Raw genomic sequence first — 13478 nt, forward strand, 5'->3', positions numbered from 1 at the left:
GATCTCGACTTGGAATGATGTACTGCCATCTAGTGGTCGAAATGAGATCTCTCATCCTCCTGTGAGGTTACACTGCCATCTACTGGCTGCAAATATGAAGGAACAGCAGCAGGTTCCTGACGAGATTTCAGCTCCAGAGGCGAAGTCTCGCGAGACTACGGCCTCTGGAGTCCCTATTGGTCCGAGGGGTGAGGGACGGAGCGGTCGATGAGAATCGCTCTTTCCCGTCCCGCTCGGAGACTGGGGGGGGGGCGCCTCCCGGGACCGAGAGAGGCACCGTTGTGACGGCGAGGAGCGGCCGCGGCGGAACTCCGCCCCCCGACCTAACTGTATGTATTGAAAAGGATTGTAGGAGTGAGGCAAGGTTCGTTCCCTCACTCATACAAGATTATCACTGTGAGGGGAGAAACTCCCCACTACAAGACTAGACATGCGGACCCGCATTCCAATCCCTGCCCCGCACGCCGCACACTGTCGGAGTGATGCAGGGGGGGAGAAGAAGGGAGGTAGGAAAAAGGCGCTAATGTGTGTAAATGGCGCCGTCCTACCTCCAGTCAGAAACTGTGCCGAGTGTGCTAGAGCGCACCGGGAAGGGATGTGCATCGGCCGCAGCCCAACCGGGAGGCCGGGAATGGAGTACAAAGCAAGGGGACAAACAAAGAAAAACGAGCAACGGTCTTTCAGAGAATAACCATTAAAAAGCGCAATAATGAGCTCAATAATTGTACAAAATGTACACAGTAGCGGAGAGCTGCGTCCCCTACAAAAGGATGTTACATACCAAACGACATCCACAAAATTACATTTAAAATTAACATTAAATTAAAATGAAATTAAAATAAAATTAAAATACAATAAATAAAGGCGCACCGTAGATAGTGAAAAACTATCCACAATGCCACAGATGTCTATATTATACATCAGATATTAAAGAACAAACATATAACACATAGGAATACTTATCTCTGCCATGAGCAGAAAGAAAGAGGAATAGGTTACCTCAGACAGTCCCTTATATAGGTTACGGTCTGGGAGGGGCTACGTTGGCCCAGGGACTGCTGGGAAGGGTAGTTCTTTGAATTTTTTAAGTTACAATAAATGTTTACTGTATTTCTGCTATGGGCATTATTAAAGAAAGATAATGCATAATATATGAGCCTCCTGTCTGATATATAATTGTAGTTAAACATGCATTTAATGTTTCTTTTTAATTTATTCATGACTGTATTAAACAGTGTTTTATATCAGACTGGAGTTTACTTTGTCCATGCAGGGCATAGAGACATTGTTTCTTCAAAAAGAGGACCATTAATCTGTTTATGCTCACTGCACTGTCTGTGACAAGAGGAGCAGTGATGTAAATTCCTTGGTTATTTGACAGTGTGGGAATAGCGGTTTCCTACTAAGCTCAAACACTGTCATGGGGTTATTGTATGCTCTATCATACACGAGAGCCCGGGTAACATGGCCTGCTGTGAGAGGAAGGAGCATCAGGAGAAATATGACAAAGTGAGTATAAGGGGGCCCTTTGAAGATCAAGTTTACATTTTCTCTGTATGGGCAAGGTTCTAATAGCTCTAAGTCACAAGAACCCCTCTACTTGTAAACCGCTTGCGCAGCTAAAATAGTCAAACATGCAGTGCTGTACTTTTATAGAAGAAAGCCTTGTATGCTCTGAAAAATTAGCATCACAAATGTAGCTTTTACTGATGTAGATCTGTAAAAATAAAGATTTTTCTATATATCGGAACAATCACATCAGTTTATACACTTACAAACATAAAAGGCAATTGTACTTTGTAAAATAAGCATTTGGGTCCTTAGCTTCTGATCTAAGAAAACAACTGATTGACACGAAGAGTAACATCCAGAGCAATGATTATGTTTATTCAACATCTGAATCAGAAGGTGGCGTGCTTTTCTTACAGTGTAAAATTGGATCAGTTACATTCTTATTAAGACAGCAGTATAATCCATAGTATACACAAGTCTATTTCCAGTGTAAAGACGTGTGTGCAACACAAGCAGGCAGTAGTCATGGAATGTCCTGTGCAGTGCAGTCTCTAACCTGCCACCAGCTACTGGTCCTGTACAAAATAAAGCATCATCTCATTCATCTGGGACATAAATGCTGTCCTTTACAAACTTTCAATAAATATAGGAAATATGTGACTGTCAAATCATAATAAAAATAGTCTGTCTTTATAAAAACAATAAGGTTGGAATAAATAAATTCTCTCAATTAGATTTTCTTTCATGTAAATCTATTCAGTGGTCAGTCACATTGCACCAAGTCTTTCCATGGCAATAATGGGCAATTTACATCCAAGTCTAGCTGCAATAGTCTGCTTTGCATAATCCAACACAGTGCCACTTTATCTTCTTGGTTCTTCTCATGGAGGCTTCTCTGCAGAAGTGCTGGACGTTCCACCAAGGTAAGAGTAAGAGTAAAAAACTATAGACAAGCTGTTTAATAGATAGCCGATACAGATATGCATGAACGGTTTACCTTCTATCGGATTATTTTTAATTCTGTGCAGCCAATCCTGAGATTCACTCACCCCTGCCAGACAAAGCCAGTTCCCTGACTAGCTTTTTCCAGTGTAGTAAAAAGCAGTACAGCTTGGTCAAAAACCTTCCACAGCCTGTGATTAAGCAGTTCAGGAGCATCAGCTCACTGATGAGGTCATCGCTGTGCTCTCTCCTACCAGTATATTCTCTGTGTCAGACTGACAGCGCTTGAAAATGCAGTACAGCCCGATTTGCTTTCAGTGCTGCACTTTGCACTACAGACTGGAAGAGTAGAGGATTACAGAAGGGTAACATAAAAACACAGATAAGGATAGTATTTACAATTCGTGTAAGGATTTTAATAACTACAGTAAATGTGGACCTTTTATACCTGCCTATAATTCTGCTTAAAGGCACAATTTTAAATCCCAAATAAGAGGAAAAAGAACAACATTCATATTTTGCAGAAATAAAGAGACTGCTGGGGTGTCAAAACTAAAATCAAGTTTACCAAAAACTGAAATTTTAGTTCTAGCGGACACAGGTGGGTTCACCCACCAGCCTCATATCTCCCTCAAATAAGTCCTGGGTCTGTTGCAGTCTCACTACTTCCGCTGTACTCCTTATTTAGGGGTTTCCACAAAGAGTCTGACACTGACTTGTACAGACTGTTGAGTTGTGTGGTTCTAAGAACTCATGTGCAGAGATCTTGCTGACAGAGCTCCCATGGGATTTTTAAATCTGGTGGCTGAATAAAGCTGGGGATGTCTGCCCAAACGGAAATATCTCAGGTGGGTTGGAATTTTAAGCCCAATGTATGGACTTAAAGAATGTTTACCTTTGTTCTGAAATACAGTAGCACATTTCCTAGCCTCCTTACCTGATCTACTCATGTTTTATTTACCTCTTTACAACAGCTTCCTCTCACAATTACCTTCCCGGGCTTGGAAACTTCTCCAGCAATAGCTGCTCCTGTGCATTGACACCTTACAGCTTTTAATGGAAAAGTAATACTCCTACACTAGACACACTAATAGTACCAGTAAAATGCATGATAAGTTAATGCAGAGATGCAGCCATCGGAGTACATTTTCTTCCTAGGAGGGTAAAACAGGGAAGAAGATGGCTACTATTGTCATTGACAGGTATGCAAGCATCTGGTTTGGGTGGGGGGAGTAGATTAGAGGGCTAGTGAGGGTATGATGGCCAGTTTTTGCCTAAAAGTGAACTTTAAAGCGGCACTCCACCCAAAGGGGAATTTCTGCTTTAAGCACTCCTCCACCCCCTCCCCTATTCAGCATCTCGTTTTGACAGGACATAATGGCACAGCCACTTGCTATCCTGGAACAGAGGTGTGCAGTATGATGGCTTGCCCAGAATTCTAGGTCTTCGGCGACCAGATGATTTGTAGCAGTGGGGCAGACTGATGAACTATACTGTAGCAATGACTGCAAATCTTGGACAGATAGACTGTGCTTTGCATCTACAGTTCAAGTCTTAATTTCTAGGCTCAACTGGGGTGATCATTTTAAGATGTTTGAGCTTCAGATGTAAGAAGTCTAAATCTAGACCTGGATATATTATATATAAATAAAAGTAATCTTATAATAAGGAGCTTATGTATGAAAAGTGTATAAATGAAAACAAATAAAAAACGTTGTCCACAGAAACCAATCAAGCTCTAACTGGCATGTGCACAGTCAAAAATTAAACAGTGGTTTTAAATGGTTGCCATTAGCAACAAAAAATTCTCTCGTTAGTCCACTTTTCACATATGCCTTTTCCTCATTAGATCCTATATTTTGACTCCTTATAGTTTCAATCCTTGCTGCCCGCAATGCAGTCAGGGTATAAAGTGAAGGAGAATGCTCCGAGACCGAGAACTCTATGAGAGGAAGGAGCAGCACTGAACTGTTCTCCAGTCAGATTACATGCAGACAGACCATTATCTTTAGTAAAATGCAGTGCAATACTGAACAGAAAGGGTCAGGGCAGAGAAACAGATTCCTCCCCAGCCAAGAATACTCCCAGCACTTATGTAAATGTAGAAGCATGTTGGAATGGAAGCCAATTACCATGCACCATGGCCATAACATTGGGAAAGTCCATAGCCCTGTGTGATCTACAATTTGAGATTACACAGGGCAGCTTCTCCTGCTCCTATCAGCTGAAAGACTTAGCAGGTGAGTGAAGGAAATTTTGGGTATATGCTGCTGGCATAGGTGTAAGTAAACCAGACATTTTTGTCTGCAAGGACAATTCACAGGTTCAGTTTAAATGGGATCCTCCTTTAACTGCTTGTCTACCACCATAAAGTTGTTGATTGGACAAGTGGAAGATTTTTATTTCTGCAGTTCTGTTTACAAACGTTAAAATACGTAAATGAAAGCAGCACACGGTTAATAGTAAGAGATTTTACTCGACTGTCAGAATTTTTTTCCCCCTTTAGCCCCCCACCCTCCTTCTCCATTACATCTCATCTCCAGCCTATCTCTAAGGCCCCGTACACACGAGAGGATCCACCCGCTGAAAAATCTCAGCGGATCGGTTTCAGCGGATAGATCCCCTGGTGTGTACGTTCCAGCGGATATTTATCCGCGGATATTTCCGATTTCCAGCAGATAAAAATTTGTTAGCATGCCAACAAATCTATCCGCTGAAATCGGCTCCAGCGGATCGATCCGGTGGTCTGTACAGACTCACCGGATCGATCCGTCCGAACCCGTCCCTCGCATGCGTCGTAATGATTCGACGCATGCGTGGATTTCCTTATTTGACAGCGTTGCGCACGTCGCCGCGTCATCCGCGCAGATTTGGATCCGATGGTGAGTACATGCCAACGGATCCGCGGATCAATCCTATCGTGTGTACCAGGCCTAAGCGAGCTGTACGTCTATGATATTTCTATGAACTCATTTACTTATCTTACCCTGCACATTAAGCCCTTTCTCCCGGTGTATTCTGCACATTAACCCCTTCATCTCCTGTGTGTGACCTGTACATTTTATGATGCGCTATATCTACTGCACCAATACCAAGTGCCGTGTTTTAACCTCCTCAGTACCAGCATGATTTTTTCCATTTCCAATCAATTCTAGAAAAAAGATACTGTCCTGGCATTATATTTAAAACTGAAAAATGGCCTGGTAATGAAGGGATATTACAGGCTGGTATTTTAGAGGTTAAAGAAAAAAAAATAAACATATTTTTTTTTTTTTTTTTACATTGTATTAATTGTATTACATTTTATTATAATTGTAAGGTAGGAAGACAGCTTTAATTTTGAGGGTGTTATTTGGTCTCCATAAAAAAAAATATTTATGAAGATATGATTTTAAAGTGAAACCTCACCCTAAAAAGGGGAAGTTCTGTTTTAGTAAACATGCCGGAACCAGCCAAGTGAGGACAGCACTGGATCCTTGGACAGGTAAGTGTCCTTTTAATAAAATTTAGCAGCTACAATATTTGTAGCTGCCGACTTAATTTTTCTTTCGCTCTCTCTTTAAAATTGGAGACCGGCCAACTAGAGGTGAGTGAACAGTAGGAAGTGAAGCCTTGGCATCAACCAAACATCTGTAGTGATTTATGGCGAATATAGGATTTCTACTATACAGCTTGCAATTTAATTTACCTTAAGAATCGTTTAATTACAAATGGCAGAGATCTTGCAAACCTCTCTGAGCAAAGCTAATCAATGTTCTTGAAGTTGAAACATCATTGGAAGACAAATGCTAGTAATGCCAAAAATATGTGAAATTGTGACACAGCATTCCCCTGTGACTCATGTCCAGCCATTCTTCAGAGCCAGGGGCTGGCAAATACAGAGAATACTGTGAGTGTGGCAGTGCAGAGCTGGAATTACTAGGAAGACAGGGAGTAAAATTTCAGTACGAAGTAAAATCAGGGCCTCTTGGCTTGTTTGATATTATAAAAACAGATGCAGATTAAAAATAGATTAAAACAAAAGGGCTCATCTACAATAGCCAGAAAAAAAAATGTGCAAAACCAGAGCCTTGCTAAAATGCCTGGTGGGAAACTGTTCCACCATCTGTTAACAAGTAAAAAAAAATGCCACTTTCCGCTTATTCGTGGAGCCCAAGACATCAGAAACCAGAAGACCGTCTTGGTGTTCATGTCTGCCATCAGCACTGAGTTACTATGCACAGATTCACTCATTTGCTCATCTTACGGTGGGTCTCTTGAAAATCTTCTTTCTTCTGAGTGTCATTGGTACGCTGCCATGGGATTACAAGCTTTGAAATATCTCACGTGCAGCCACCGGCCAACTCGTTCATCGTACAGGAGCATTTTGGAGAGGCCAGGAATTTAAGGACAGCCTTGTCAGGCACAAAAGTGGTCATCGGTGTTTCGCTAAGACTTGTAATCCTTTCGCATAGTGTGTGCCATCCAGTTGACTTTGGTTGTCCAACTCTCTTTCAGAGCCTCATCAAACTTTTGTTTAAATTGTTTAAGTGCTTCATCTTCTGTCTTCCCCAGAGCCAGAGAATCCTGAAATCAAACAGTAAACAATGAGAACTAGATAAAAGGAGAAGTTTATCTGCTTAAAACTTAATGCATTTTTTTTATGTCGGTCTGTATTTTTCCTAATTTCCTGTCCCTGTGATGCCCCCATATGAAATGGATGGTACGGTCGTCATCAGAATACGAGGGATATATAGCGATAAAAACAAACATTGTCAGAGGTTCTAAACCTTCTTAACTGTACTAAAATACACTTTTGTTTTTTGCTGTGGTCCCAATGGGCTGATTTCCAAAACTCTCTCCAAGAGGGTCAAACCGCAATAAGAAAACTAAATAAAGTGTAAAGAGTAACCACAAGACCGTGGGGAAGGGGCTTTGTCCTGTACTGTATTTCAAGAGAAGGCTTTTACATGCAAGTCAAAATTCCCATTAGGTATCTTAGTTGTACAGTACAATACTTAATTATAAAGTATTAATAGATCGTGGGACATCCCAAAGCAATAAACAAGAGGTGAGCAAACAGAACTGCCAACAGTAACGTTAAAAAAAAAAAAAAAAAAGGCACATTTTCATCAGACAAAAATATCAATAAAATAAATATGCAAAATATAAAACAAATGTGTGTGTTGTGCTCGCCTTAACACAATCAGTAAAAAGGAGTGCAGACACAAATTTGTTTATCATTTGAATTTTTATTTTATTGATATTTGTGTCTGAGGAAAATGTGTAATTTTATCAATCTTAAACAGCGCAATACATTTAAAGCGGTTGTGCCATGGGGAAAATAATATTAAAAGCCAGCAGCTACAAATACTGCAGCTGCTGACTTTTAATATTAGGACACTTACCTGTCCTGGAATCCAGCGTCGATCGCAGCAGAGGATGAGCGATCGCTCATCTCTCTGCTGCTCCCCCCGCCATCCACGCTGAGGGAACCAGGAAGTGAAGCGCTGCGGCTTCACTGCCCGGTTCCCTACGGCGCATGCGCAAATCTCGCGCCAGCCAATTGGCTCCCTCTGTGTGCTGGGACCCGAGGGGGGGGGCGACGGGATGTGACGGAATGCCCGTCTTTTGCCCGTGAATGCTGGGCCGGAAGTGGGTGCAAATACCTGTCTTTAGACAGGTATCTGCACCCCCCTCCACCCTGAAAGGTGTCAAATGTGACACCGGAGGGGGGGAGGGTTCCGATCAGCGGGACTCCACTTTAGGGTGGAGAACCGCTTTAAAAGGGGTTGTAAAGGTTTGTTTTTTATTTTCTAAATAGGTTCTTTAAGCTAGTGCAATGTTGGTTCACTTACCTTTTCCTTCGATTTCCCTTCTAAATGTTTTTTTTTCTTTGTCTGAATTTCTCACTTCCTGTTTCTCCTCAGTAAACTTCACACCATCATCCGAGCGGTGGTTAGTCAGCCAGAACAGCTTACTGAGGAGGAACAGGAAGTGAGAAATTCAGACAAAGAAAACAAACAAAGAAAAAAACATTTAGAAGGGAAATTGAAGGAAAACGTGAACCAACAATGCACTAGCTTAAAGGAACCTATTTAGAAAATAAAAAACAACCCCTTTAATTTGTTTTAATTTGTTTTAGGTCATTGTGGGGGTGGGAGAACACGCTTTAGGTGGCAGCGCAAAAGTATTGGTTTGGTAGAACGTCCACCAGGCTCATAAAAAACAAGGGTTAAGGAACCTGAAACAGTCAGATGACAGCTTGAAGCACCTTGTGGCTGAAGCTCACTTCAGCCGAGGCCTAAAGCGCCTCCTGGAGAGGACCATGCTTTCAAATCTGGGATACAAATACTTGATGCTGAAAACCCTGGGAGACACCAACAAACCTGGTAGAATGAGTTGTGATGGGGAAAAGAACCACCCTTTCCTTAAAGATGTAGTTTTTAGTGGCAGGGTTCTCGCCACAAAAATCTGTAGGTAGGACATAAAAAAAAAAAGGAATGTTTGCAAACATCCGGTAGACAGCCCTAACATCCAAGCCGTGTAAGGTAAATTTCCTTGGTGTATTTTAGTGCAGGACAGGACAGCGGTAAGGAAGGACAAATATCCACATCGAGGTAAACAGGGGAGACCACCATGGGTAGAAAAGTAGGTTGTGGTGTCAAGATGACCTTGTCCCTGTGGAATGTAAGAAAAGGCTTTTTACAAGAAAGTGCTGCCAGCTCAGAAACAGGCCTAGTAGATGCAATGACCTTCAGGAAGGCAACCTTACATGTGAGGTTTCTTAGTGGGATATATCTGATGGGCTGGGTCTCTGACATACATCAGGTTGGCATCCAAAAGGTGACACAGGGGGGGTCAAACAGTGAGATTTACATGAGAAACTTCCTGAAGAAATGTCTTGATCAGTGCAATGAGGATCACAGGAAACTGTTGTGTGCAGCAGCTGAGGGAGATTATTTATTGAAGAGAGAATGGACTTCAATAAATCACCAGGACATCTACTGTGAAGGACAGAGGATCCTTGGTCCAGGAGCACATCTGTTCAGTTACTTGATGAACCTGGAGGTCAAGATGTCCATATCTAGGTTTCCTTCCCCCCGGTAAAGATAATGAAGATTTCTGATCTAGGCTTTTGTGGCTTAGGAAGTCCGCTGGCTAATTGTCCATGTCAGGCATGTGGATGCAATAGAGCTCTAAAATTGTGAATTTATATCCAGAAGAGAATCAAATTGGGTTCTCTTTGAACAACTCAAGTTCTGGTACCCCCATGATAGTTTATGCAAGTCATTGCTCTGGCCACATTGTTCGACTGCACCCTGACTAGGTGACCTTGCACAAATGTGATCCAGTGTTGTAAAGTAAATTTGATGGCTCTCTGTTTCAGAATGCTGATGGGGAGTCTTCCGAGGTCCAGGTCCCCATAACAGTTGAGTTATAAACTCTGCCACAGCCACAAAGGCTGGCATCCATCATCACCTTCCAGGGCATATGAAGGAATTACTTTCCTGGCAGGGTGGATCTCCAACTTTGCCCTGGAGTCAGGAAAGATTAGTCTGGCTCTATAGGTACATAGGGCAATCCAGAGAGATACAGTAATTTGTTGTTTGACCCACACCATGTGAGAATGTGGAGTTGAAGTGACCTGGAGTTAAACTGGGTAAAGGGAACTGCCTTAAAGGAGGCTACCATTAGGCCCAGAAACCTCATGCAGAAGCAAACTAAGGGTCTGCACGTGGGACCTTAAAAAAGCAATATTTTCTAAAGGCAGGAAAAAAGGTTTGAAGGAACTGAATTGTCTTTTGGATGTTGACAGACAAGGCTGTGGCTGAGGAGTCCTTCGGCAGAAGATCATCCAAGTACCCTATAACATGAATGTCTTGGTCTCCCACAACAAAATGCAGAAAGTGTTTTTGTAATTGGTGGATGCCAGAAATCCCCCTTGTCTGAGAGACAGTGAAAGACCATCTTGATCCCATCCCAAATTTTGGCACACAAATCGGTTTAGATATTTTTAGTCTATTATGGGGCAGATGCTCCCATTTAATTTGAGGACTGAATAGGTTTTACTAAAAACCTTGGAACCTTTCCACTAAAGAACATAGTACAACCACTCCATATGAAGTTGATGCAAGGCAGCTGGGTAAATATAAATGCATGTGAAAATCTTGCACTTATTATAAATGTAGATTGATGCACTTTTATCACTTCTTGGATACAAGGAGATAATGAAAAAATGTGAAAACTTGTCAAAAAATAAGCAAACGCAATGTATTAACTAGTGATAAATAAAGAGTTCAACAAAAGTGTCCATGTGTATCCAAAAATTATCCCATTAGTATTCCACCAACTGCATTTGGTATCCACCATTCCCAGTGTTAATAAAAGTATAACAATTCAAATGAAAAATTTAATTGGCCTCTTACCACCTTCCGACGATTTTTGAATTATAAGAGATCAAACGCGTGAGGCAAGAAAATGGCAGATGCCTGGCCACATCCTCTGTCTCCCGACCTCCAAGATGAATGGATGGAAGGATCAGACCGCTTCAGGCTCAGCATACCAACACCTGTCACTCTAGCGCAGTGTTTCTCAATTCCAGTCTTCAGGCCCCCCCAACAGGTCAGGTTTTCAGGATTTCCCTCAGATGAAAAGGCTGTGGTGATTACTAAGGCAGTGAAACTGATCAAATCACCTGTGCAAAATAATGGAAATCCTGAAAACCTGACCTGTTGGGGGGGCCTGAGGACTGGAATTGAGAAACACTGCTCTAGCGCCACACTAAAAGTATATTCCACATTCCCAGTTGTAGACTGTTAAGAGGAACATATTGGAAGGAGACGAGAGCTGTGACAGATTTGTTGGCGATCTCCATCCTGGATCATCCTCGCTCTACTGCCCAATATCTCTGTTGTAAGTGTATATTTTAGCTTAACCACTTAAGACCCGGACCAATATGCAGGTAAAGGACCTGGCCCCTTTTTGCGATTCGGCACTGCGTCGCTTTAACTGACAATTGCGCGGTTGTGCGACGTGGCTCCCAAACAAAATTGGCGTCCTTTTTTTCCCACAAATAGAGCTTTCTTTTGGTGGTATTTGATCACCTCTGCGGTTTTTATTTTTTGAGCTATAAACAAAAATAGAGCGACAATTAAAAAAAAAAAAATCTATATTTTTTACTTTTTGTTATAAATATCCCCCAAAGAATATATATAAAAAAAACTTTTTTTCCCTCAGTTTAGGCCAATACGTATTCTTCTACATATTTTTGGTAAAAAAAAAAAAAAAAAATATCGCAATAAGCGGTTATTGATTGGTTTGCGCAAAATTTATAGCATTTACAAAATAGGGGATAGTTTTATGGCATTTTTATTAATATTAGTTTTATAGCATTTTTATTAATTTTTTTTTACTACTAATGGCGATCAGCGATTTTTTTCACGACTGCTACATTATGGCGGACACATCGGACACTTTTGACACATTTTTGGAACCATTGTCATTTTCACAGCGAAAAGTGCTATAAAAATGCACGGTTTGCTGTGAAAATGACACTGGCAGTGAAGAGGTTAACCATGAGGGGGCGCTGTAGGGGTTAAGTGTGTACCAAGAGAGTGTTCTTACTGTGGGGGGCGTGGCTGTTTGTGTAACGTCACTGATCGTAGTTCCCTAACACAGGGAGCAGACGATCACTGACAGCCACACTAGGCAGAACGGGGAAGGTTTGTTTACACTCACCTCTCCCTGTTCTTCCTCTCTGTGACCCGATCGCGGGACACTGGCGGCGATCGGGTCCGCAGGTCCCGCGGTCACAGAGGACAGGACCGGGTCGTGAGAGTGCCGGCGGCGGGCTCGCGACCCACGGCTGGGCATCTTAAAGGGGATGGACCTGTACGTCCATGTGCCCAGCCGTGCCATTCTGCCAACGTAAATAGTCGTGCTGCGGTCCTTAACCGGTTAAATAAACCCCCAGTTTTTACATACTATATGATGAGCTCTTTGTGTTCCCTTATCATGCACTCACACCTGAATGAAGCACAGTGATCATCCTGAGTGAGGCAATCTGTGCTGGGACGCTGTAGAATATACTTTCCGTGTGGAGCCAGAGTCCAGAGTGAGAGGTGTTGGAACGCTGAGCCTGGAGCTGTTGGATCTATCCATCTTGGAGGTCGGGAGAGACATAGGGGGATGTGGCCAAGCATTTGCTTACCTCATGCGTTTGATGTCTTATAATTTAGAGATTGGAAGTTGGTAAGAGGCCAATTTAATTTTCATTTGGATCGTTATACTTTATTATCACTAGTCACATCCAGTCAGTGAAATACTAATGGAATGATTTTTGATACACATGGACACTTGTTTATTGAACTCTATGTATTACTAGTTGATACACTGTTTGCTTATTTTTTGACAAGAGTTTTTTCTTTGTTTAGGAGACAGCGCAACCTTACATTTTCAGCTGGGTAAATAGGCTCATTTTGAAGCGGATGCAGATTTAAAAGTAGGAAGTGAGAGATGGAGAGCTAGAAAATCTATTCTGTACCCCATTGTGAGAAGGCCCACTGAGCAGGCTCAGGCGAATGAAGGTCTAAAACTTGCAATGAAAGAAAGCACAAAGCCTTGGTTTTGAGGTTGATGGCTGGTGAGAATAAAGAGACACATTTTGTCGAGTAGAGGCAGTAGCTGTGTGAGTAGGCTTTTTTTGTGGGGCAGGAACACATTTCACCCAGAGCCTTTCCTTGATGAATTTTTTAAAGGATAACCCAAACAGGTGTTCACCATCAAAAGGCATGTGTATTAATCCAGGGACACACTGGGTTGCACAAAAAAACAAAAAACTGATAGGTCCGAGCCGCTGTACTAACCATGCAAGGTTAGTTCAGCTTTCCCCCCCCCGAGCTGTTGTATTCTGACAGGGGGACAGCCCCCTTGCCAGAACACTCTGATCAGCGCTCTCTGCCATTGTTGGAGATCGTCGATTGGCTGCTGGTTTTCCAGCATGCATGTCCGACAAAAGCTGTCTGAACTTCTGTCCGACAGAC

At 42.2% G+C, this 13478-nt stretch overlaps 1 protein-coding gene across 3 annotated transcripts in view; it reads right to left on the reverse strand.

The window, feature by feature from the left end:
• Positions 1-5351: 5351 nt before the first annotated feature.
• Positions 5352-13478, reverse strand: part of PIK3CB (phosphatidylinositol-4,5-bisphosphate 3-kinase catalytic subunit beta) — a 266552-nt gene continuing 258425 nt past the window's right edge. For all 3 annotated transcript variants that reach the window (XM_040349021.1, XM_040349020.1, XM_040349022.1), the window contains one exon: positions 5352-7020. In XM_040349021.1, the coding sequence (XP_040204955.1) occupies positions 6883-7020 (138 nt within the window). In that variant the 3' untranslated portion in view covers positions 5352-6882. The remainder of the gene's footprint in view (positions 7021-13478) is intronic.

The sequence above is a fragment of the Rana temporaria genome, chromosome 4, assembly GCF_905171775.1.
Source record: "Rana temporaria chromosome 4, aRanTem1.1, whole genome shotgun sequence".
Lineage (NCBI taxonomy): Eukaryota > Metazoa > Chordata > Amphibia > Anura > Ranidae > Rana > Rana temporaria.